Source organism: Oryx dammah, unplaced genomic scaffold (assembly GCF_014754425.2).
Source record: "Oryx dammah isolate SB20612 unplaced genomic scaffold, SCBI_Odam_1.1 HiC_scaffold_25, whole genome shotgun sequence".
NCBI lineage: Eukaryota > Metazoa > Chordata > Mammalia > Artiodactyla > Bovidae > Oryx > Oryx dammah.
Window position 1 is genome coordinate 10,004,765 of NW_024070209.1, and position 24,868 is coordinate 10,029,632.

Below are 24,868 nucleotides of genomic sequence, written 5' to 3' on the forward strand. Positions count from 1 at the left end.
ACGTTATGCCCAGGGCCCCACCCACCCCAGGTGGGCCTAACTGGACCTTTCAGACTCTGAATGGTCACCCCCTCCCTGGGGCCTTTTCCTCCTCCCAACACCTTTCTGGTTCTCCTAACGTCTGCCCAGCACATCTTGCCTCTCTGTCCCCTTTATGACTGTTCACAGACACAGACCTCTTAAATCCAAATGGACTTTAATGAGAATAAAACTTACCCCCACCAAAAAAAAAAAAAAAATATATATATATATATATATGGTAAAGAACAATGAAGGGGGAGGGATTCTGACACAGCTCAGCGTCTCCCTTTACTTGCATACAAGCCTCTCAAACCACACCTCCTCTGACCAAATACCCTTTTCTATAGTTCTGCTCCAGCAGCTATCCCTTCCTTTGGTGGGGATGACTTAGAGGTGCTGGCCTCCCCCAGATCCCATCCCTGAGCCCCTGTATGACACTGTCCCACTTCCATGACTTCTTGGGACAGGTCATCCTTCCCTTGACTCCCCTTGTACCCTGGTCTCTGCACACAGGCCCCTCCGGTTCCTGCTGGCTCTAACAGGTTTCTCTGATCCCATGCTCCTTCCCGATGGTCCTCCTATCAGCAGCCTCAGCTTTGCCCAGTTCTCACGTGGAACCCTCTGACTTGGCCCCAGTCCTGTCAGTCACTGCTCCAGAGAGCCCACAGTCCCAGCTCCCTGAGGCCCCGGTTTTCTGGACCTGGCTGTACAGGGCAGTGTCTGAGCTACGGCCTTGGCTGCCACTGCCAGCTGCAGCACCAGATTCAGATAAGGCCAGGCCCTGGGGCTTGGGAGCTGGGAAGGGCTTTGTGCTCCGAGGGGGTGGCACAGCATAGTCATCTGTGGCAGGGTTGTAGGGGAGCTCATAGCCCTCCTCCTTCACCCGAGCCTGGCACCACCATGCATCCTTGGGCTCCTGAGGCAGATCATAAAGGCCCCGGAGAGTGGCTGGGGCCAGGCCCTCAGGTTCATCATAAATGGGGTCTTCTTTAGGGTCTGTCAACTTGGCCTTTATCAGCTTTTGCTGCACATGCTCACACAAGTCCCAGTAGAGAGCTTTCTTTAACTGTGTCCCCTCCCCTGCCCGAGCAGGGGTGCTGTCCAAGGGGTCTGAGTACAGGGAATCTTGGGAAGGGCCTGGAGGAATGCGCAGGGAGTCTAAGGGTTCAGCATACAGGGCTGGAGGGCTGCCTGGAAGCTCCAGAGGGGCCGAGGAGGAAGCCAACTTCAGGTCTGCCACTTCTCCTTCATGGGAATCAGCTCTGAGAACATCCTGCCCCTGGCCAGCCTTTCCCTGAGTCTTCTGTCGGTGGATAGCAGTCTCGACTGCCTGAAAGATGTCATTTCCCTGTGCGGTCTGGAAGGTGAAGGTTCCAGGGCCGGAGGGACAGCGGCGGCCAGCCTCAAAAGAGAACATGACCTGAAGAGGATGTAGAGGGAAACACGTTACCAGGAGCCACCAGAGGAGGTGAGTCACAGGGCTAGAACTAGTTAGGGGACCTACAAAGGAGAGACCACTGGAAAGGGAGGTTGGTCATGGTCTAGGCAAGAAAGAGTTATCTAGAGTGCAGTCTCCCACCTTCCTGTCCACCCCTCCTCCCACAGGTGTCCAACCCAGTCAGCCAGTCCTGTCTTGACAGCACCCCTACCTTGTCACGGCCATAGCGACGCAACAGAGTGTAGGGCCAGGAAAAGAGTGGCTCCAATATCTGCCTCTGGGCCCCCACGGCCAGAAGAGTCAGCCTCTCCGCCTCCACTCTCAGCACACAGGAGCCACGCAGACCACAGCGCTCAGCAGCCTCAGTCTTCTGCACCGTTACCCAGAACTGCGATCCTGGAAGGAATGTACAATTAGACGGGGACCTGGCCAGGACTGGGGTGGGGGAAGGGAGCAGATTGTGCACACACACACACACACTCACACACACACTCTCTCTCACACACACACACTCTCTCTCTCTCTCTTGAAAGCTAGCTCTCAGGAGCTTCCTACTTCCCCTCCTAGGACACCCTTTCTTTCCACCCCATCCCTCCTGGGGCTTTTCAGGCCATCTACCTTCCCAGGAGGGGCTATACAGCGAGTTCTCCAGCATCTCCAGGGCAGAAAGCTTGGGTGGGTTCTCGGCAGGTGCCAGGGCCCAGCTGCCTTTCTGGGTAAAGAGAAGGAGTATGAAGGAGGCTGTGATTCCCTCACCGCGATTCCCAGGGTCTGAGCCAGCCCAGTTCCTCTGCCGCTGTAACTGCTCCCACCCCGCCTCGCCTACTGGGCCCAGTGCAGCCCCGGGCCCCTCACCGGAAAGGCGTTTTGGCACAGCGTTTGCACCCAGGCTGCACTGGACGGCGCGTCGGCCGCCAGCAAGTGGGATCGCTGTGCGGTGTCCAGGCGAAAAGCTGCGGCGCCAGGCTCAGGGGGGCTCTCCACCGCCACGGGGGCCACGCTCACACACTCTGCCAGACGGATCACCTTGCAGTCCAGGCGGCGCGAGCTCCCTCGGCCACCTCCAGAGCTCGACCCCTTGTGGTCAAAGAACTCGAGCCGCGCGACACCGTGGGGACTGGCCGGGTAGAGAACCGCCCAGGTCTTCCTCCATCTCTGGGGAAAGAGCCGAGAGACGCTGGGGAGGGAGCGAACAAGCACCGGCTGCCCGGCCCCGACGGGGGAAGGAAAGACCCGCGCGGGCCGATTTCAACACTAAGGTTTCCCGATCGCTGGCGAAGTTTCTCCAGGAGGATGCCGCTCTGTCTCCCCAGGGCTAGAGAGGCATACCCGGAGGCCAGCGGACGCTTCTCCGAAGAATGTGCAAAGCATTTTAGCGGGAACGTCACAGGGCTCTCCGGGTCCCGGCGCCGCTCCCCTACCCGCCGCTCGCCCCCTCCCTCCGTTTGGGCTCAGTCGCCCACCTCTAGCTCTGATGGGGTTCAGCAACCCCTGCCCACACTACCTTGGCCCCGAAACGCTGACTCTGCAAAAACAGCGGCCCTTCCATCACGGCCCCGTCCATGGCCCCCGGCGGTTCCTTCCGCGCTTCCTGGCCCGGCGGGCCCGGAGGCGGGGCGGGGCGGGGCGGGGCTCGCGGGAGGCGTTCCCATCCCTCCCCAGCCTCCGTGAACCCAGAAAGCGGAGGAAGGAGATGGGCCAGAGGAAGGGGAAGGGGTACCACCGCCAGACCCCCATTTCCAGCCCTAGGTCTCGCACTAGTGGCTTCACCGAGAGAAACCTCGTAACTTCGGTCAGAGGATTCTGGCTCTTAGGCTTGGGGGCTGCGTACAACGTCAGATGCTCAACATGACATCAGAGTGAAGGCCGTGACATCATCTAGAAAATGCCTACGGGCACCCTGGGGCATTGGAGGGGCTTTCTGGGCCTTCGAGGCTTCAGTTCCCCGGACCTGACTCGACCCCTGCTCCGCGGGAATTCGGCTATTTACGATCCGCAGAGCCGGGGACGTGGGGGAAGGGCTGGGGCTGGGGACTGAAGACTTCCCAGAGCTTGGAGCCGAGTCGCCGCATGGGGCGCAGCCCGAGATAGTCTGCGGCCCCATGGCCTCCTGTGTGTCCAGCTCTCTGACCGCAGCTGCCCGGCACCCAACCCGCGGGAAAAGAGAGCTTTATTAAACAGGCTGGGAGGGGCGAGGAGGGGGGCGGGAGGGAGATTGAGCGGCGGCAGCGGCCAGCTCCAAGGAGGAGGGGAGAAGAGGAGGGAACTGGCCTGGGAGGGATCCTGGGAGAAGGCGGAATGTGGGAGGGCTCAAGGGGACGTGGGAGGAACGAAGAGGGGGGGCGGGGGAGAAAGAGGGGCAGTCTCCCAAGTACTTTTTTTTGGAAGTCCTAGGATTGATCTACAGGATCAAGACTCTTCTCCCAGCCGCTAGGGTCCCCGTTCAGCCAAAGGTAGGGGGAGTCACGCTCCCGGTGGGAAGAAGGAGAGTTGTAGATGGAGAGGACGATGGAGGGACCTGGGGAAAGGGGTGATGTAGGATAGAATCAAAGGAAAGCCAAGCTACTGAGGGTGTATAGTCAAAGAAGACACAAGAAGAGTGGAGAAAGGAAGCAGATATTGGGGAGTGGGGGCTACAGGGTGTTCCAAATAGGGCATCCGAAGTGCCCGAAGGCTAGGGGCTCCTCTGTGAGGCCCTCTCCCTGGGTCCCCAAGCCAAAATGTCCCCAAACAAAGCTTCCCTGTTGTGTTGTTTGTCTGAGTTGGGGGAAGCATAGGGTAAGGAGGTGGGGGTGGGGGGGGTAGGGGGAGCTCGCTGTAAAGGAGCTGTTCTCCTCCCGACAGAGGGAAGGCCTTGGCTAAGAAGCCGACTAGTGCTCTTGCCTCCTGTTGCCCCGGGAAAGAGATGGCTGTGTTGGCAGGAGGCTTGGACAACCCCACCCCACCCCACCCCCACCTTGAGGCCTGGCCCTTCTGGGCCCCTTGACCCTGCGGGGCATGCAGGATGTGTACCAAGTTCTCCAATGCATTCTGGTTCTCTGCCTTTTCTACCTGGAATCTGCCCCGAAAGGATTCAGCCTGGATGCCATTTAGGGGACCTGAGATCTGAGGGTGCCCTAAGCCCCTTCTTGCCTGCCTCTTTCCACAATCAGTAACTCTCTGTCCTCTCTCTGACTGGCTGAACAGGATCATCTGGGTCCCTCCTGCCTCTGCTCCTTGGCTTTTGTCAGTCCCTCTCCTCCTTTTTGCCTTTTCATGAGGTTTGTGGGGTTCTCAAGGCAATTATACTGAGTTTCAGCAAGCTCCAGGAGTTGGTGATGGATAGGGAAGCCTGGCATGCTGCAGTCTGGGATCGCAAAGACTGAGCGACTGAACTGAACTGAACTCCTCCTTACTCGTTGCCTGCCTTTCTCAGTTGCTCCCCAATTCTGTGTGCCAGACTCTCTCCTGACCCGCTTCTGTCCATTTGCAACACTCTCTCTCCACTGTCTGTTTGGTCCCCTTTTATTCCCACAGTTTCCCTCCCTCTCACATCCTGTCTGTCTGGGTCTCCCTCTCTGCGTCTCTTGCTCAGTCTCAACCTATCTATCTTGATGGGCCTCTGATCTCGGTCTCTAATCTCTGTCTTTTGATCACTGGGTGTCCTTGACCCGCGAGTCAGAATAGAGGTGATATAGCAGAACCAGGGAAAGGACATTATGAGACATAACAACTAATAGTGAGCGTTTATTCTTTACAGAGGGAGGGAGAGCCTTCTCTCTCTCTTCCTCCCTTCCCCTCCCCAGTCTGGGCGTCTCAGTCTGTGCCTCTGTTACTCTGCATTTCTCTTCTTATTTAGTATGGATTTCTTTCTGTCTCTCTCAGCCCCTGCGTCCCTCCCTTTCTGTCACACTGGCTCTCTGTCTCTGGTCTTAGCCAGTGTCTCTTTTCCTCTCATGACCTCTCTCTGAGACCCAGGCTTCTCAATTTCAGCTTCTCTCTCTCCGGGGCACCCAGGCCTTCCTTGCCATGGGACCTGTCAGTGTTTGGCAGTGGAGCTTGTGGGGGCTGCTGCTGTGCCTGCTGTGCAGTTCGTGCCTGGGATCTCCAACCCCATCCACGGCACCTGAGAAGAGGGCTGGGAGCCAGGGGCTGCGGTTTCGGCTGGCTGGTTTCCCCAGGAAGCCATTCGAGGGCCGCGTGGAGATACAGCGGGCTGGTGAATGGGGCACCATCTGCGATGATGACTTCACGCTGCAGGCTGCTCATGTCCTGTGCCGGGAGCTGGGCTTCACAGAGGCCACAGGCTGGACCCACAGTGCCAAATATGGCCCTGGAACAGGTGAGCAATGCTTCAGGCACAGCCTAGGTACTGCCAAAGTACAGCCTAAATGTAGGGGAGGGAACAGCCACGGGGACACAGAACACTAAGAACAGTCAAGTACACCCGTGGAGGAGAAATCAACCAACATAAAGCCGCGTGAACTTAGGCTGGTCGATGCGTTCTCTGAGCCTCAGATGCCTCCATGTGCAAAATGACTAGATGATCTGTAAGTTACCTGCTTCTGCAAAAGTATGATTCTACAAAGCCACATGCAAAGACAGCCCTGACACAGAGGAACCCTGTATGATTAAAGAACAGCTGGTTTCATGGGAAGCTGAGAGCAGGTAAATGATGTCTGGATGTCCCAGAGACAGAAGTGATCACAGATACTGCAGCCAACAAGATCAGATTATAATTTAGAGCTGAAACTGACAAGCTGGGCTTCCAAAGACAAGTATAAACTTTAGGATGTGGTTAGTAGGGACTTAGGAGCAATTCTGAGACCTGGGGGCACTTGCATTGTATAAACTCACAGTGGGATTGGTAGAGCTGGTGCAATCTGCAGTTAACGCCCTATTCCCACTGGTTAGACCACATCTGGAATAAAGTATCACTTTAGATGCCACATTTTCAAAGAGACAGTAGAAAATAGAAGTACTGGGCATTTCCTGGTGGTCTAGTAGTTAGGACTTTGCGCTTTCACTCCTCAGGGCACAGGTTTAATCCCTGAATAGGGAACTTAGGTTCCTGGAAATGGAAATACTTTCAGAGGAGAGCTACCAGATGTAAAAGATTGGAAGCCACGTTTCAAGGAGGAATAGCTGAAGAAACCAGGGATATTTGATATGAAGTGAAAAAGCTTTGGATAATAATTACATGATGGTTGAATTCAAACTTGAAGACAGTCATTTGACTGAGGGATTTTTCTGGGTGGCATCAAAGGACTGAATCAGACCTGGAGTGGAGGAAAGTAATAAAAGAATCTCAATAGTTTGTGATAGTTCCAACAGCCTAATGGGGCAAGAGGCAGGTATCCCAGCAGAAGCTGGGTAAGTCCTGTCCGGATATTCATGAGGGTTCCCTGCACGTGGCCCTTTGAGGGGCCACCAGTTCTGACAGAAAGTCAGCGATACTCATTTCAGTTTGGCCCAGGTCAAGAGGAGAACATGGGGCATCATGGCAGCACAGAGCAGTCACATGGGAGACTGTAAGGCTAAGGTGAAAGGATCTTACATTTCCAAGTCCCACAAATGGCTCGAATCCCTAAGCCCTCATGCATTGGCTGTATGGTCCTAGGCAAGTTACTTCACTTCCCTGAACTTCAATTTCTTTATACAAAATGGTGATAATATCTTCTGGCAGCTCTGTTCTAAGAATGATCACATATGTACATACCTTGGCAGAGTGCCTCACGCACACTAGGCAGCTGTCATTGAATGGGTAAGGACCGATCAGAACTTCGGTGTTGACTCTTGGGTTTTTGTATTCACCCTACCAAATTTTGGGGTATCCCCAGAACACTATCAACCCCCCATTGATCCTATGCTCTCTTTCCTATTCCTTTGCAGGGTCCCCTGTCCCTTCCCTACCCATTATCTTATCAGGTGTGAGGCTTCCATGCTCACTCTCACCAACAGCCCCATGCTACCTCTCCAAGCCTCTCTATCCCCTTATCTCCCCTCCCACACAGGCCGCATCTGGCTGGACAACCTGAGCTGCAGTGGGACTGAGCGGAGTGTGACTGAATGTGCCTCCCGGGGTTGGGGGAACAGTGACTGTACCCACGATGAGGATGCTGGGGTCATCTGCAAGGACGAGCGCCTCCCTGGCTTCTCAGATTCCAATGTCATTGAGGTCTGTAGTTCATAATCACTCACACACATGCATACATACCACCCAGGACGGCAAGACAGAGAGGGCCGTGGGGCGGTTATATGTGGAGATAGGAGAATGTAGGGGATCCCATGTGCCCAGTGGGATAGTTGGGGTTAGTGGGAGACTGGGGGAGTGGGCAAAATGATAGAGCTCTGGGACACTGCATAGTCCAGGTTTATTTTAGCATTAGCAGTCAAGTTACTAAGCCTGGCATGAATCTCTTCAACTTCATCCCCGGTCCCCAGGGCACCTGTGCTCTCTCTCAGCTCAGATATTCCTCAGGGAACCTTTCACTCTTACTTTCTCCCTTTCTCTGTGAAGAGTTCCCTCAGGCTCCAAGCTGTTAGATGCTCCTTCCCCAGCTTCATCTGGACCCTTAGTCATTTCTCAGAGCCAAGCAAGTCCTTACACTCTGGTGGCTGCACCTCACAGAGCACAGGCCTGCCTCTCAGCGCCGTCTCACCATGGGGTTCACAGCCAGTACACTCAATCAGGGTTTCTTAAGCGGCCAGACCTGTGAAAGGGGCCCCTGGGATGCCTTCCTCTGCTTGTGGTCCCATCCCCAGGTAGAGCATCAGCTGCAAGTGGAGGAGGTGCGGCTTCGGCCAGCCGTTGGAAGGGGCAGACGGCCCCTGCCCGTGACTGAGGGACTGGTTGAAGTCAGGCTTCCGGATGGCTGGTCGCAAGTGTGTGACAAAGGCTGGAGTGCGCACAACAGCCACGTGATCTGCGGGATGCTGGGCTTCCCGAGCGAGAGGCGGGTCAACGTGGCCTTCTACAGGTGAAGGGACGTGGGCGCTGGTGCAGCAGTCTGGAGTTGAGGGGTGCTTGTTAAGGAGTGGTGTTGAGGGACCTCCGAAGGGGTTGGTTCACCTGGGGAGCCGGGGGAAATGTGGAGGCCTCTGTGAAACTAGAGTTGAGAAATCTTGGCTCACGAAGCGGTCGCCGAGGCGGATCTGCTGCGGGGACCAGCGAAGCTCTGGCCCCAGTGGCCAGAGCCGGGGCGGGGCGAGCGGCGGCGGTGGCGTCGGGGCCGCCGGTCGACAGGTGGCGTCTCCGCGCCCCGGGGCTAGCGCTGAGCCTCGCGGGGCCACGCCCAGCGGCCCGGGAGCCGGCGGGTCCGAGTCGGGGGCTGGGGCTGGCGACCACGCCCCGCCGAGGCAGCACCCGGGCGGGGCCAGACGCCGTGAGTCTGACTGCGACAGGCCGGGGGCGCCCGCGGGGCGGCGGTCCCATCCTGGCCGCCAATCCCTGAAGGCAGACGCCTAGAGGCCCGCCGGGACCCAGAGAAGGGCCCCGGCCTCTTCCGGCGCCCTTCTCTGGGTCCCGGCGGCCCTCCAGGAGTCTGTGAGCGCGAGAGCACTCAGGACTGCTAAGCTAGTTTTCCAGGACATCCTTCAGCCCTGGAGGCCGGCCCTCTCCACCTGCACTGGAGCCCTGGTGTACGCGCCGGCTTCCGAGGAATGTTATCACACTGGGGACCGGCTCTTTGCTTACTGCGTCTCGCTTCCCTGCAGCATCTAATTTGGCCGTTTTAAGAAATTTGGAGATCTCTTTGTAATTAAAAGGATCATTTTCTTCAGCTCTTCCTTAGACCAGTTTTGCAGGAAGAGCTCTTAACATCTGGGTGACCTACTGGGCACGCTACTTCAGATGTAGGGCTGATCGGAGCAGGGTACACCATAAAAGCTCTTTTTAATGAAAGCATCTAGATTTTGCACTGCCTTTCCGTTGAGGCAGCATCCCACTGCTCATATTGACCTTGTAATCACCTAAATTAGGTCTTCCCTCCTCCTTGATACTGATAGAGCAGCCTATTTGAACCTAAATCTGTTGAGTTTACCCTATGAAATGTTTGATACATGATCTCATGTTTGATACATCATTTAAAAACCATAATGATCCCAAGAGATTATCTTGAATCTTGACATTATTTTGCACTTGTCATCCCTCCCTGCCCCCTCTGTTCAATCGACATGATACCTATCGCTCCTGACTTCATCAAAGTGACTGTTAAATGTGTTGAAATCTTTAAAACCGAAGTCTAACTCCTCTTATGAATCCTCCAGATTTACATCAAACCTTTAATCATTAATTGTGAAATGTTTTTTCAACAGTTGAGACAAACTGAACACTACAGTGATACAGCCAACATTTCATCATCTTATCTATAATGAAATTATAGAAGATTTTATTAGTCTTTTGCTAAAATCCAGATATACGATGTTCACAGCCATTCTGCAATTTTAATAATCTTAAAGGAAATCATGGTGGTTTGATTGAGCTGACTTTTACTGAAATCCTTTTAGATTTCTAAGGATCACCATATTTTTTCCTCAATGCTCACAAACTTTCTACTTAATGACTATTCTAGAACATAAATTATCTGTAAATTGAGGAATCCTTTTCCTCCTTTTTGAAAGTCAGTACATTATCCAGCCTCCAGTCTTTTCCATACTTGCTGAAATTTTTTTTTTTTTTTTTTTGCCTTGGCTCTGAGACACATCTGAAAGTTCTTTAGGCCCCAAGGAGTATACTTTTTCTGGTATAGCGACTCATAACAGTTTAAAACATCAGTGTGCTGTGCTCCTCTGCTGTTATCTACCTTGGGCCTATATTTCCCTGTGCTTGTTCTTTACCTTCCCAAATCCAAATTCCAGGTTCTGAAAGATTAGTGCGACTTAAATAGCAGGCATTTCAGATGAAGAGGGTAGCGTGAACAAAGGTATAGAGAATAAACATTTATTGAGTGCCTATTGTGTGCTAGGGACTGTTGTAGACACTAGGAATTCAACAGTGAACAACAACAACAACAAAAATCCTTGATCTCATGAACTAGGGAAGAATCAGGGAAAAAGTAAAATTACAAAATGTAAGGATGGCAAAGAGTGTAATAGGTAAAAATAAAGCAGGGAAAATGTTAGGAAGTGGGACTGGAATTGCAGTTTTAAAATAAGTCAGAGGAAGCATCATTTGAGAAAATATTTAAAGGGCACAATCTATGCAAAAATCTTGATGAGCATCTCCAGGAAGAGCCATCATAAATGAGAAGATATCAGGGTGAGGAGTCAGGGGGAATTCTTGTCATACTCCAGGAGGCCACTGGGGCTGGAGCTAAGGGAATAAGGCAGAAAATGACAGGAGATGTAATTTAGGAGGAGATAAGGAAAGAATGAGGAGCCAGATCATGTAAGGCCATTTGAGAGACTTTAATTTTTACTGTGTGAGACGAGGTTTTGAGCAGAGGTGTGACATCTGTCTTCCACTTTTTGCGTATTATTTGGGCCGTTTTGTTAAGAATAGACTGTAAGGAATGTGTAGAGTCAAGGAGGCAGGGAGACTAGTTAGGCAGTTATTGTCTCCTGAAAGCCAACTAAAGAAAGTGAGAGGTGATGTGACCAGTGAAAGTGGTGAAAAAGTGATCAAATTCTGTGTTGAAGATAAAGCCAACAGGATTTGCTGATGGATTCATTGTGGTATGAGAGAATGAGAGGAATTAGGGATCATTCCAAGGTTTTTGGCCTGAGCTAGATATGGAGTTGGCCTCGTTTGATAAAGAAGACAGTGAGTGGGGCATGTTTTCTGTGGGGATGGGAGAGTGGAGATTGTATATTAGGAACTTGTTTTTAGACCAATTAAATTTGAGGTGCTTTAGACTGAAATGGTGAGGCTATTGGGCATATGAGTCTAGAGTTCAGTTGAATGCAAGTATTTAAAGCCCTGAAACTGGGCAACATCACCAAGGGAGAGAGTGTAAATAGAGAAAAGGAGGCACAGGGACTGAACTCTAGGGAGTTTAAACATTATGAGGTGAGGAAGATAAGGCAAAATGCAAACAGGGAGGTGAGGCAGAAATAAAACCAGGTGAGTGTGGAGGCCTGGAAGCCAAGTAAAGTGCTTCAAGGAAGAGAGAGAGGGATCAACTGAGTCACCACTGCTGATGCTTCCAAGAACATGAGGACTGAGAAATGAATGCGAGTTAGTGACTGGGATGTCATTGTTGACCCCAGCAGAGATGAAATTGAATAGGGACTTTTGAAAGACAGTTGATTAGAGTAGAAGATTGTTGTTTAGTCACTAAGCCATGTCCAACTCTTTTGTGACCCCGTGGACTGTGGCCTGTCGGGCTCCTCTGTCCATGGGATTTTCCCAGCCAAGAATATTGGAGTGGGTTGCCATTTCCTTCTCCAGGGGTTCTTCCCAACCCAGAGACTGAACCCATGTTTTCTGCACTGCAGGCAGATTCTTTACTGCTGAGCCACCAGGGAAGCAAGAGAGAAGATGTATACTGAGAAATAGTGGAAGAAAAATGGATAAAGGCTAGGAAATGGAACACTTTTAATGCCAGATTGGAGTGTTTTATCTTTATCCTATGAAAAATTAAAAAATAAAAGTACTTGTATGGGACAGTGATAAAAATAAGGCCAATGTTTTTTAAAGTTTGTCTGATAGTAGTGAATTGGAAGAGGAGGTTCTAGATGCAGTAGGATTGATTAGGAATTATAAAATTAAGCTGATTAGGAGGATGACAACAAAGAGAAAGGAATGAATAGATGTAGGATGACTGATAGAATACAGAAAATAAAAGAAGAGATAATTAAAATGATTCTGAAACTGCTTAAGAGAAGGATGGTGCCCGGCATCTCTGGGCTTCAAGTTAATATGAACTAGCTTTAGATATGGGCCATCCCTGGGAATTTTGAGCCCCAGGAATTGTCCCCAAGTAGGCACAGACTCAAGAAATTTTCAGAAATCAGGAATATATTTGTATATAATGGAATCTCTTACTGAGTCTGGAGTATGAAGGCTAGAAAAGGAGATATATATTAAGTACAGAGTTCATTCTTAGTAGGGAAAGAGATTACAGTGGTCCTGGGAGATTCTGTGATGAGAATTTGATGTAGATATTCCTTCACAGGTCAATGCCAGACAGAGGGAGACTTCTCATAGGTAATGCAATTATAAAGGCTAGGCAGGATAGTTATAAATAACTCTGCCTTCCTTGGAGAAAGAAGATGCATCTGCTAGCTTTTAGAGGAAGTTAGTAAGATTTAGAGAATAAGAAAATCAGAACGTGATGTGTTTATCATTTTTCAACTTGATTTGGTACTTCTACCCTAGAACATGTGAAAGTTGTAGAATTTTAGAAGAGGAAAAGAATGTACAGATAACTGAACCATTTAATGCCTTTTTGCAGGCAAAGAAATTGAGGTTCTAAGAGCTTAAGTGCTATTTAAGAAGACACTCTTCTAGTTCATTTCAGATATTCTTGTTCATATTCAGATATATTCATTGAAAGATATTTATTGAACTCCCACTATTTGCCAAGCACTGTGCAAGGTGCTGAGAATACAGAGGTGATAAGAGAGTTAATTTGGCACCAGATCATAGAACACCTTGTAGGCTATATGATTTGAATCTTTATGATAAAAGTAATGGAAATTGATTGAAGTTTTTTAATGAGGAGGGCTGTGAGAGGACGTGATCAGGTTTGTGGCTCCCAGACACCACTTTGACTGCACTTTGAGAAGGGTTTAGAGAAGAGCAAGTGCAAATGGATTAGAGAGTCATTCAGGAAGGAACACTGACAGGACTTGGTTATGGATTGACTTTGGGAGCCGAAGAAGAGAGAGATGTCAAGGTTGATTCCTAAGTTTCTGGCATAGATTTTGCTAAAAGAATTGGACCCACGTTAAATTTTAGATAATTTTGAGATATCTAAGTAGGGACATCAAGAAGGCAATGGGATATACAAGGTTAGATGTAAATGAGAACATATAAAGAGAGGATGTGAAGTGAGAAGAAGGCCTTAAAGCTCCAAAAAAGTAAATGACTATATAGAGGAGGAGCCTACAAAGAAGACCAAGAAGGAGCATCCAGAATTAGGACTCAAATAAAGCTAATAGTGTTGTGACAGCTAAGGAGGGAGAGAGAACAGCAGTATCAGATGCTACCAAGAGTCAGTGGTATGTGAGACAAAAAAAAAAAAATTCTAGATTTATTATCACAGAGTGATGGGTAAGGAAAGACAGAAAGGAGTGGATTAAGGAGTGAATGGGAAAGATGATGAGTGTTGACACTACTGAAAAGTTTTTCTACTAAGAAGAAGTGTGGGGTGGAGTGTGTGTGTGTGTGTGAGAGAGAGAGAGAGAGAGATTTGAATATGTTTAAAAGGATTCAGTTGAGGAAAGGTTATGTGGAACTTCTCAGTTGAGAGAGAAAGGATCCTAGGGAAAGGAATTCAGAAACATTTAGGGGTGGTGGCTTTAGAAAAGAGAGACAGATATCAGCACTGGTCCTAAATAAGTGCCCGGGCCTCAATGTAACCTATGTTTGCCTGATATATATTAATAGTTATATATACCATATAATTATAAAGACCTTATAAAGTCCTTAAATAACTAGAGAAGAAGTACTTCTAAATTTCTAGATAATACTACATTTTTCTGAGTACTGTTACATGGTTTCTCTTGGTTACCGGTGAAAGAAAGTGCCAGATATATTTCATTTCAGACATGTTTGAAAAAAAGACATTTGGAGAAGACGTTTTACACTATACTTATCTGATGAAAGGTTCTAAACTCTTAGTAGTGTCTCAGGAAAGGGACCCAAGAGTTATTGTAGACTCTTTGTTAGGAATGTTGGATGTATTGGATGTTCTGGCACAGATTATCCTCAGGAAGAAACCAAGGTAGGAAATAACAAGCAGATTCAGCCCTGTTTAAATCTATATATTAAAATCCTAGCAAATGCATGTAATATACCACATCCGAGTATAACTCAAGAGAAACAGCAGAACAGGAACATGTTCAAACACAGGATAACTAAGAGGATAATGGGGAATTCCATAAATTTTGTAAGGACAGACAGACAAGACCTGCATTCACCTATATATAGTTGGACAGGACAAAGAGTGGGCAAAATGAAAGTCTTTGAAATCAAAGGGAGAATGAGAGGAGAAACAGACCTAGTTTCCATTCATCAGACTTAAACTAACCTCTTGAAGAGTAAAATAGGTCAAATATTCAGGTCAATTAAGAAGAAATAAGGTTTTAGACCTTAATTCCCTAGAAGTAAGTTTGGGAGATGAGCTGTTTGTGAATGACTGAAGCATATGGGATTTAATTTAGACAGGAAGGATGCTGTCATCCTGAGCATCCTGGCCTCATGCTCCCCAGTCAGACCCAGTTAATGTCCCTTGCTGTCCAGCCTTGTTCCTTGGTCTTCGTTCACTGGCTTCAGGCCTGGATATGCCAAAAGCCAGAGCGCATCCAGGAAAAAAAATACACAGTCAGCCTCCCTAGGTGTGACCAGGCTAGTTCTCTCTCCTTGCCTAGTCGGTCTGGCAATCTTAACACCCTTCCACTTTAACCTGTTCCCCCAGCCCTCCCTCCCAGGTTTAGAGCAGCCCTAATATCAATCCAAGAATCCTGTTCCCCATCTGCCTTAGCCTACTTTCAATGGGTCCTGGTACAGGGTCTTTATCAGCCCTGGGTCCACGTCCTTCATTGCAACTCACCTGTCTTGTTCATGTGCGTCTGAGGCCAAACAGCTGTGAAGGGTAGAGCCTTAGGGGCATCTAATGTTACTAAGATCCTGCCACGGGGAGACCTCTAACTGCTAAAACAGAAATCTTGCTCCTGGTCCCTGTTCCACCAACTTTTCCCACTTGGTTCTAGACTGTTCCTGACTCTGCTGTTGTCTTATCCTCACAGAAAGTTGAGGAAGCGAGCGGCCAAAGCCTCGGCCCGACGCTCCAAGCCCCTTGGAAGGTAATGGGGCAAGAGCCCCGGGACCTCCTGCTCATCCCTGTGGCCCCAGGAGGTGGATGGATGGAAGGCAGCCTATCCATGTCCATCCCAGAACCCAAGCTGATGAATTAGGGATATGGCTGGAAAATGGCCATTCCAGGAGGGAGGGGACGGGAGGCAGGCATGGGGATGGGTAACTTTTGATTTAGGAAATACAAGGAGGAAATAACGTAGAGACCTCCGCATCTTTATACTGTCCCCAGATAGCTTGGACTCCAGCCTCAGCCGCCTGCATGCTTCCTCCCCCGCTAACTCCTAACCTCCCTTGGTTCACCTACATTCCCACACTCTCTCCGCCCTCCACCATTCCTCCCATCTCCTCTCCCCTCACCACCTGGCCTGACATCACCAGATTTCTCATCAGTGTTGCTGAATCCAGAGAGCAGCATATATTCCAAAAATATAGTTAAGTGGTATTCAGCAGTGTATGTGGAAAATCTGAATGCCTTTGCTTTGCCCCTTCCCGTGCTCTGCATGAAGGGTCCTTCCTAGAGACAAAAAAAAGAAAGAATCCTTTGCCTTTCCCGGGTAATGCACCTGACCACTACTGCCACTAACTTCTTTCTCCTTTTTTCAGACCAGTCACCAAGCTTAAAGCCAAACCCAAAACCCGAATGGGCAGGGGGCCAATTAAGAGGTAAATAAAGTTTAGGCTGGGTGGAGAGAAGAGCGAGTGCCAAGCGATGAGTCGGGGGCATCGGGCTGTGGTTAGGAAGGGGTCCAAGAGACGCCTCCCCCAGGAGGTAGAGGAGCAGCAGCAACTGTTATAAGCCACCTTCCAGATGATTCACCAAAATGTAAAGTAAGACTAGCCCTTTTGTTTGGGGTTTTTTTGTTGTTGTTGGGTTTTTTGTGGTTTTTTTTTTTTTTTTTTGCCCTTATGTATTTTGTCTGAGGAATTATGCTCGTCACAGGATTTTTGAAAAATCTCCATAGAGTTTTACCCATTGACTCCTCTTGTTCCACATGTTTATTTATCTTTCCCCAGCAGATTTTAGTAGATACTCTGGCACTCTTGTCCTTCAGATGCCATGCTTGCCTCTCGCCCAAGAAGTTAAGTTTCCCTAAGGGATCAGTGTTCCTATCCTACCTTTATGTGATTAATTGTTAAATGGAATAAGTGCTACTGGGTTGGAAGTGAGACTCAGGATCCCCTGTGGAACCTTTCCCAGGGCAGGAGTCTGATGGCAGTCCTGGCCCTCTGGCCCAGTTAACACAGTTAGGCTCCCAGTTCCATCATTTTCCTCCTGGGCTCCTTCAGAACCCCAGGGAACAAAAAGCTTCCAGTCCCAATGACTGCGTCTCACTTGGCTTCTGAAGGCAGTTCGCGCATGAAAAGTCCCCTGGAGAGCTCCTTCAGCAGTGGGTGAGCTGTGGAGAAGTCAGCCCTTTCTACCGTCTCCTCCTCTCTTCACAGCACTCCAGGATCTCTCAGGGGCCCCAGGCACCCCTCACTCCCCAGTTCCTCCCTCTGGTGCCTTCAGCAGGCCTTGGAATTTGGGGGTGTTCCCATAGTGCCCTTCTAGCTTAGGGTGGTCTTGCACAACCTGGCCATACTCTGGCCTTCCCTGACCCCCACATTAAAGTGATGCCCTCTTTCACTTTTATTTTCAGCCAGAAAGGACTTTGAAAGAATACTGAGTCTCTTTGAACTTCAGAGTCCACTTATCTTGAGCTTCCAAAGGTATTCTGTAAAGTCTCCAGGCTTCCTTTGTCTGATTCGTCTATAACTTATCCCTCTCTCTGTGTCTTCCTAGCCGGTGGCTTCAAATCATCATATTCCTCCTCTGACATCAAGTAATAGAGCACATTACTGCAGTAATTCACCACCAGGCCATCCTCACAGGCCCACCCCACCAACACAAGACCTCATTGGTTCCTTCCCTCTCTGGGTTCAAACCGGCTGTTCTGGGAAGAAAGCACTTCTCTTATCACACGGCTCACTGCAACATTCCATTCCGTTGGTGTTGATAAGCAAGTCCCCTCATTCTCTCCAGCACCTCTCTGCTGTGTTTCAAAGTTTTAACGTCTCTAATTTAGTCCCATTTTCCTGCTCAGGTGGCTATGGAACATTCTTTCTGTTAAATTTAAACTACGGAAGCATGGACTACCTCATTAAAGACTCATGCAGTTCAGCTTTAGGTCTGGGGTCACGCTTACCCTTCTGGCGTTCATATTCACTCTCCTTCTCTGGTCCTGCGGCCTCTCTCTGTCTTGTATTTGTACATCTGCATTCCCATATATACCAGCTCGCGTCTTTCCTGTGTTCACCTTCTGGTCTGTTCTTCCTGTAACTGCCCATCATTATCTGGCCTGGAAGCCCCTCTGGCCTCTATGAAGCCATGTAGACCCAAGACTTACTCACTTCTTTGCATCCTGACTCATTTAGTTCTTTCAGTCATAATAGAAAGATCTGCTTACTCTGGCCATTCAGGCTTCCTGTTAGCTACTCCCTCCTGCCTATCTCTTCCAGATGGTCAGTCCTGGCTTCCTAATCTCTTTGCACAGCAGCTTCAGCCTCCGTTAGGGCCAGCTCCCTGAAACCACACAGAACAAGCTTTCTGTCAGGCAAGTCAAAACTAGCCTTCCTTCCCACAGGGTTCTTCTGTTGCAGAACATACCCAAGGACCCCCCTGTTTGGGCTCTTTCAGCCTGGAAACTCCCCATTACCGTTGTCTGTTTGTCTCTGTGTTTTTGCAGAGAAGAGAAGAAGAATTAAAGCAGTCATGGAAGGTTGGGGGGTGGTGGAGGCATGGCATGGGGGGAGGGCTGCGGGCAAAGAGGCAGGAGCGCCTTTTCACCCTACTGCCCCCACTCCTGTCCCCCCAGGCTGCTGGCCCAGCGGCAGCAACACTCCTTTGGTCTGCATGGGGTGGCGTGCGTGGGCACGGAGGCCCACCTCTCCCTCTGCTCTTTGGAGTTCTATCGAGCCAATGACACCGCCAGGTGCCCGGGGGGGGCCCCTGCGGTGGTGAGCTGTGTGCCAAGCCCTCTCTACGCAGCGTCCAGTGGCCAGAAGAAGCAACAGTCGAAGCCTCAGGGGGAGGTGTGTGAAACACTATGACCTTCCCCACCATCCAGGTGAAGAACCCCGTAGCCTGGCCATCCCTTGATTAAGCATAGTTCTGACCTTTGAGGACAGAGAGGAACCTTCCAGGGGTTGGGCCACAGACCTGAGACCACCTGCTCCCTCCCACCAGAATCTCATTGATCTCCCAGGTCTACTGTCTCTGTGCTGATGTCCCCATTCACTGCTGGGCACCTCTCTCTCCTCTATAGGCCCGAGTGCGTCTAAAGGGCGGAGCCCACCCAGGAGAGGGCCGGGTAGAGGTCCTGAAGGCTGGCACATGGGGCACGGTCTGTGATCGCAAGTGGGACCTGCAAGCAGCCAGCGTGGTGTGTCGGGAGCTAGGCTTCGGGAGTGCTCGAGAGGCTCTGAGCGGTGCCCGCATGGGGCAGGGTGAGGCGGGTACAGGTTGGAGGGAGAGGGAGGTAGGAGGTACATACTCCCGGAGGGGTACATTCCTTAGGAAGGAGGCCCCTGGGCAGACAGTAAAGTTAGAACCTCCCGATCTCTGACTTCTGACCTTAGGCATGGGTGCCATCCACTTAAGTGAAGTTAGATGCTCTGGACAGGAAATCTCTCTCTGGAAGTGCCCCCACAAGAACATCACAGCTGAAGACTGCTCCCATAGCCAAGATGCTGGCGTCCGATGCAACCTGCCCTACACTGGGGTAGAGACCAAGGTCAGTCACTCTTTCCACCCTGGTTCAGGAATCTCATGTCCTACCCAGTCCTGCCTGGTCATGATGTAGTCTGATGGCCCTACTGCCCACTGCCCCAGGCCCCTCTCATCCTGCAGTTCCCCCTGATGCCACCACTTGCTAGCCCTTAAGTGCTTCTGAATCACCATTCAGCCACAGGCCCACTGTGGACTCCCGTTACGCCACCCCAAAAGCTTCCACAGCACTTCCATTGCGTCACTACAGATCCGACTCAGTGGGGGCCGCAGCCGACATGAAGGGCGAGTCGAAGTGCAAACAGGGGGACCTGGGTCCTTCCGCTGGGGCCTCATCTGTGGAGATGACTGGGGCACACTGGAGGCCATGGTTGCCTGCAGGCAGCTTGGCCTGGGCTATGCCAACCACGGCCTGCAGGTGAGTGGGCAGGAGAAGGGAACCAAGGCTATTGCCCCCAAAGGTTGTGTTTGGGACCGAGGTCTGTCAAAATGAGTCCCTTGGCTGGGGAGGCTGGATGGTGGCCTCACAAAAACATCTCTGTGTGTCCCCAGGAGACCTGGTACTGGGATTCAGGGAATGTAACAGAGGTGGTGATGAGTGGAGTACGCTGCACAGGCACTGAGCTGTCCCTGGACCAATGTGCTCACCATGGCACCCATGTCACCTGCAGGAGGACAGGAAGCCGTTTTACTGCTGGAGTCATTTGTTCTGAAAGTGAGTGAAGTGTAGGGGGATGGAAGCCAGGGAGGGGAGGCTCTGGGTCACCTCTTTGCAGGAAGAGCTGCAATCTGGAGGGGTATACCTTCCCTGTGGAAAGTCAGTCTCACCCCAGTTTTCTGGGGGAGGGGGATGGAAGCACCCCCACCTGTCCCTGCCCCTCACCAGTGACGCCTAACTCTCCTCCCTTCCTCGGTGCAGCGGCGTCAGACCTGCTGCTGCACGCAGCGCTGGTGCAGGAGACGGCTTACATCGAGGACCGGCCTCTGCACATGTTGTACTGTGCTGCTGAAGAGAACTGCCTGGCCAGCTCGGCCCGCTCAGCCAACTGGCCTTACGGCCACCGGCGTCTGCTCCGATTCTCCTCCCAGATCCACAACCTGGGACGTGCTGACTTCAGGCCCAAGGCTGGGCGCCACTCCTGGGTGTGGCATGAATGTCATGGGTGAGAGGGTCAAGTAGTAGAAGGGCAAGACCACTGGGGAAGAGGCAGGCCTGCTGGGGGCAGGGAAAGAAACAGGGATCCCCTTGTCCCCACAGGCATTATCACAGTATGGACATCTTCACTCACTACGATATCCTGACCCCCAACGGCACCAAGGTGGCTGAGGGCCACAAAGCTAGTTTCTGTCTAGAAGACACCGAATGTCAGGAGGGTGAGTTGGGGTCTAGAATAGACTGCACTATCCTCATCTCCACAGCCTTGCCTCACACGACATGCGCTCATCTCCGCAGATGTCTCCAAGAGGTATGAGTGTGCCAACTTTGGAGAGCAGGGCATCACTGTCGGTTGCTGGGATCTCTACCGGCATGACATCGACTGTCAATGGATTGACATCACAGATGTGAAACCAGGAAACTACATTCTGCAGGTGCCGGGGCTCTGAGATTCCCAGTTGTTGAGTGGGAGGAGTGTTTATTAAAGACACCTTTGGATGTGAGGAATGCAGCTCATTTGTTGGCTTTCTCCTACTCACAGGTGGTCATCAACCCCAATTTTGAAGTAGCAGAGAGCGACTTCACCAACAACGCCATGAAATGTAACTGCAAATATGACGGACACCGCATCTGGGTGCACAACTGTCACATTGGTACCTGGTGGGATGAGAAGCCAGAAGGCCTGGGGGTGGGAGGGAAAGGCCTTCATTCCCATCTCCCTCGGTGGTTTCTAGGTCTCCCCACCCACTTCTGGATCTCCCAGTCTCTCCACTTCCACCCACCCTTCCCCACAATAGGTCTGTTTTCCTACCCAAACCCCCTGTTCACCTTGCAGGGGATGCCTTCAGTGAAGAGGCCAACAGGAGGTTTGAACGCTACCCTGGCCAGACCAGTAACCAGATCATCTAAGGTGCCACCACCTTCCTCTGCAGACCACCACTGGCCCCTAACGGCAGGGGTCTGAGGCTGCCATTACCTCAGGAGCTCACCAAGGAATCTTTGACATCAGCAGGCCCACAGCACTCTTCCATTGTGCACTGCAGATGTGGAACCATCAAGCAGAAATCACTGCCCTCTTTCTTAGGCCAGCTGTCCTGATCTATGGCCAGGCACGGGGCATTCTGCTCCCAGGCCCAGCACCAAGCCAAGCACAACAGAGAGAGGCGCACCTGACTGACTGCCCAGGACAACAGACAACAGCAGCTTGTTTTCTTGAATAGGGAGGTCAGAATGGTTTAACTCCAGCATCTCCCCTCAGTTCTGGAAGATAAAGCTTTACCTCTAGCCTTTTTGTGGGGGAAAGAGCAATGTTCCACCCTTCCCCTCATTTTTCAGTATGACATGTTGTTAGGTATAATTTTATTTTATATAAAAAGTGTTTTTGTGATTCTTCAGAGCCCAGGAATTGGTGGTGGTAGTCGGAGGGACCTGCCCCCAGCTGGTTCAGTTAATCCTCTGTCCAGGTGCCCTCAGAGCCCAGGCCATGAAACCAAGGTTGAAATCCGAGCAGGAGCCTCCTACTCTTGCTGATCCATTCATTCTGTGACTTCAGGGGTCACATATAAGGTCAATGTTTCCTGTCCTCGCCGGATCCGCACTGCCAGTTGGGATTGGGTTCGAACAGCTTCATAAATATCTTCAGCATTTTGTACCAGCTGCTCCCCAATGGCCAAGATCACATCACCAGGTCGTAGACCAGCCCTATGGCAAAGGATAGAGAGATAAAGGAGGAACTAGATGGCCCACTTCAAGGGCGCATACACCCCACCCATCTCCACCTCCTAATGCAGCCTCTCCCTCACCGGTGAGCAGGGGAGTCCAGGATGACTTTATGGATGAGCACACCATGCTGAACATCAGGAAAGCTTGGCTCTCGAAGCTGTAGTTCAGCAAGGATGCTGAAAGGACACAGATCACTCTGTTGATCACAGGGCACTCTCCCCATTCGGGGTTTGCCTCACATCTTTCATCAGCACGCTGACAAGTGTGTGAGCAGGGCATGCACTAGATCCTCTTGATACAAAACCAACTCACTTTCTGTCTTCCAGCAGTTAGGAGGCAGAATGTGTATATAAAAGGTAACATTCCAAATGACACACAGGGTTAAATCAATAGCACTAATGTCATTCTAGAATCCTAAAAGCAGCTGTAACTTAGGAAGTGCTGTAACTTTAGCTTAACCTAGAAGGATCAATCTGATATTAAACTATATAAAACAAGAACAACATAAAAACACGGGATTAGGAAATCAAGTTGGCCGGAACAGGAAATACTCATAGGGAAGCCACGTCTGGAAGGCTGGGTATTTATTGTAAATCTAAGCAATAACAGGATGGGAGGTATGCAAAATAGAGTGAGGTGAGAAAAATCAAGATAATGAGAGAGGAATGAGGCAACTTATCTTAGGTGAAAACAGAACTAAGAACAAAGCTCAACAGAACTGCCAGGTACCCACCACTGGTTACACTGATGGCCCTACGTGTCACTACCCCTAAAGCTCATACCTAGGAGTCAAGGTCAGCATCATCACCCCAATGTAGCGGCGCTGGGACCCACTGACTCCAAACCAGGAATCTGTGTTAGAAGGACAAATGAGCCCCACCCAGGTATATCCTTACTTCCCCTCCTCCTCCCAATTGACCCCTCTTCCAGCAAACCCTTCCCACCCCTGCCACTAAAGAAACCCGTTTCCCCGAAAGCCAGGCTTACTCTTCTTTTCTCCACGATGCAGAAACTCTCGAAGGCGATCAGAAGGGATGGCAAAGGAGATTCCAGATGTGACCTTCATGGTATTCACCCCAATCACCTCCCCATCCTGTTGGGACATAGCCCACTATTCTCTAGCCCAGACAAATAAAAGGAGATGGGGGTACCTGAGCAAGAGTGGCAGGGAGTTTTGGGGGAGATCTAGTTGGATTCTGGGAGACAGCCAACAAGAAACTGCTCAGAAACTTGACCAAACATCAGTGAACTAGGGAAAACCCACCCCTTCCCATACTGACCTGAGATAGGGATTCTTGGAAAGGATGTCACACTCACCAGGTTAACCAGGGGACCTCCAGAGTTTCCAAACTGCAGGACAAGGAGAAAATATGGCAGAGATCCAGGGACTCTATGCCTCGGGGCACAATCAGGATGTAGACACTTTCTCCAAATCCTCTCCTTTCCCAGCCCGTGAAGGAGTGGCCACATTTTTTGCGACCCAATCCCGGTATATAGGCTCATCCACTATCTATCACAATTGGTGCCTGTACCACACAGCCCTCCCCTCTCCCCCAACCTAGTCTCATTTTTCTCATATCAGGACGCACATCAATAGCTGCATCAGTCTGGATATACTCCACATTGGTTTGGGGAAGGCCCAGATCTTTGGCTGGACGCTGAACAGAGCTGACAATGCCGGAGGTGATTGTGTTCTGCAGTGCAAAGGGACTTCCCATAGCAACAACAAACTCCCCTTGCCGGACATCAGCTGAGCGTCCCAGGCGCAGCGTAGGGAGAGGCTCCTAAGGGAGAATGGGTACAAGAGACCTGTCATCTGGATATGTGAACAAATTCACAGCCCCAAGCAGACATGGCCTGCCCCGACCCCCACCTTGGTCTGAATCCTCAGCGTGGCGATGTCTGCTACGGGATCCACAGCTGTGACCACGGCCTCATACGTGTCACCGCTAGGCAGCCTTACACGGACTCGGCGCCGATCAGCCACCACATGGGCATTGGTAACGATGAGTCCATCGGCAGCCACCACGAATCCTGAGCCATTCGAGATAGGGACTTCGCGGCCCGAAAAAGGGTGCCTGGAAAAAGGGGGGCGGGGGCAGAGTACAGATGTGAGGAGGCTCAGACCCATCCTTCTCGCCCGCCCTCTAGCCCGCGGTTTCGGTGCCTTAGTGTTTACCCCCACCATTACCGGCCCAAGATCTCGATGTAAACCACGGCAGGGGCCGTCTTCTCCACCACGTCCGCGATGAAGTTGTACTGGCTCCGGGGAGAGGAGGGCGGCGAGCCAAGGACCGAGGCGAGCACAGCCGGGGGACCCCGCCCTCCGCCCCAAAACAACAACAGCACCGCCCCTCCAGCGCCCAGCGCCACCGCTAGCCACACGCGTGGACGGGTTCCGGGAGTTCCTGAGTCTTCCGGAGTCCGGGGATCTGGGGTCCCAGCGATCAGCCGTGATCGGAGATCCGAAGTCCGGGACCTCAGGCATGTCCGTGGTTCAGGGACCCCCAAAGACAACCGGGCCCTGAAACTGGGGGTCCCATAAGTCACTCGGGTCCGAGGGTCAGGAGTTCCTGACGTCAGCAGGGCCCGGAGGTCAGGGGTCAACAGGGGTCCCTTTCCCCAGCGACCCCCACCCAAAGCCCGCCATCCCCGGAGGCTCCAGCCAGCACCCCGCCCCGCCCTCAGTGCAGCCATCAGCTCCGCCTCGGCGGCTTCCTCGCCCGCCCAGCGCAGAGGCGGCGCCCTAGACGCGACCAGGAGGACAGCTGGACGCTGAGAACGCCGGTACCTGAAGTCTCC

At 51.2% G+C, this 24,868-nt stretch overlaps 3 protein-coding genes across 6 annotated transcripts; 1 reads left to right on the forward strand and 2 right to left on the reverse strand.

Moving 5' to 3' along the window:
- Nucleotides 1-179: 179 nt before the first annotated feature.
- DOK1 (docking protein 1) lies at nt 180-3,608 on the reverse strand. Of its 2 annotated transcripts, none has more exons than XM_040223878.1 (5): nt 2,964-3,608; nt 2,315-2,614; nt 2,078-2,171; nt 1,671-1,855; nt 180-1,441 (listed from the first exon to the last, which is right to left on the reverse strand). In XM_040223878.1, exons 1-5 carry the CDS (start codon nt 3,021-3,023, stop codon nt 629-631), a joined length of 1,452 nt encoding a protein of 483 aa, XP_040079812.1. In that variant the 5' UTR covers nt 3,024-3,608; the 3' UTR covers nt 180-628. The 2 variants fall into 2 exon arrangements, with proteins under 2 accessions (XP_040079812.1, XP_040079813.1); XM_040223879.1 differs by having other exon boundaries at nt 2,486-2,614; nt 2,964-3,062.
- LOXL3 (lysyl oxidase like 3) lies at nt 3,574-21,738 on the forward strand. 3 transcript variants are annotated; one of them, XR_005718269.1, is made up of 14 exons: nt 3,574-3,912; nt 5,432-5,780; nt 7,453-7,616; nt 8,204-8,418; nt 18,278-18,494; nt 18,728-18,908; nt 19,041-19,195; nt 19,439-19,606; nt 19,741-19,903; nt 20,108-20,331; nt 20,447-20,562; nt 20,642-20,778; nt 20,886-20,997; nt 21,180-21,738. XR_005718269.1 is itself a non-coding variant. In XM_040223871.1 (14 exons), exons 2-14 carry the CDS (start codon nt 5,468-5,470, stop codon nt 21,251-21,253), a joined length of 2,259 nt encoding a protein of 752 aa, XP_040079805.1. In that variant the 5' UTR covers nt 3,574-3,912; nt 5,432-5,467; the 3' UTR covers nt 21,254-21,738. The 3 variants fall into 3 exon arrangements, 2 of the variants coding, with proteins under 2 accessions (XP_040079805.1, XP_040079806.1); XM_040223871.1 differs by having other exon boundaries at nt 20,108-20,351; XM_040223872.1 differs by lacking the exons at nt 3,574-3,912; nt 5,432-5,780; nt 7,453-7,616; nt 8,204-8,418 and adding exons at nt 8,974-16,085; nt 17,063-17,132 and having other exon boundaries at nt 20,108-20,351.
- HTRA2 (HtrA serine peptidase 2) lies at nt 21,687-24,862 on the reverse strand. Its single transcript, XM_040223895.1, has 8 exons — nt 24,258-24,862; nt 23,940-24,144; nt 23,656-23,850; nt 23,384-23,416; nt 23,054-23,159; nt 22,849-22,918; nt 22,147-22,242; nt 21,687-22,045 (listed from the first exon to the last, which is right to left on the reverse strand). Exons 1-8 carry the CDS (start codon nt 24,761-24,763, stop codon nt 21,880-21,882), a joined length of 1,377 nt encoding a protein of 458 aa, XP_040079829.1. The 5' UTR covers nt 24,764-24,862; the 3' UTR covers nt 21,687-21,879.
- Nucleotides 24,863-24,868: the final 6 nt, after the last annotated feature.

Bases quoted from the DNA above. Each gene is read 5' to 3' on its own strand.
- HTRA2 (XM_040223895.1), bottom strand. From the start codon at position 24,763: ATGGCTGCACTGAGGGCGGGGCGGGGTGCTGGCTGGAGCCTCCGGGGA. The intron at 23,417-23,655 runs GTGCGTCCTGAT...CTTGTCCTGCAG, and splicing joins AGACTGATGCAGCTATTGAT to TTTGGAAACTCTGGAGGTCC. The intron at 22,243-22,848 runs GTATGAGCTTTA...GTGTCCTTTCAG, and splicing joins ATGCTGACCTTGACTCCTAG to CATCCTTGCTGAACTACAGC.
- DOK1 (XM_040223878.1), bottom strand. From the start codon at position 3,023: ATGGACGGGGCCGTGATGGAAGGGCCGCTGTTTTTGCAGAGTCAGCGT. The intron at 2,615-2,963 runs GTAGTGTGGGCA...CTCTTTCCCCAG, and splicing joins GTCAGCGTTTCGGGGCCAAG to AGATGGAGGAAGACCTGGGC. The intron at 2,172-2,314 runs GTGAGGGGCCCG...CTCTTTACCCAG, and splicing joins TGTGCCAAAACGCCTTTCCG to AAAGGCAGCTGGGCCCTGGC.
- LOXL3 (XM_040223871.1), top strand. From the start codon at position 5,468: ATGGGACCTGTCAGTGTTTGGCAGTGGAGCTTGTGGGGGCTGCTGCTG. The intron at 5,781-7,452 runs GTGAGCAATGCT...CCTCCCACACAG, and splicing joins CAAATATGGCCCTGGAACAG to GCCGCATCTGGCTGGACAAC. The intron at 19,607-19,740 runs GTGAGTGGGCAG...GTGTGTCCCCAG, and splicing joins ATGCCAACCACGGCCTGCAG to GAGACCTGGTACTGGGATTC.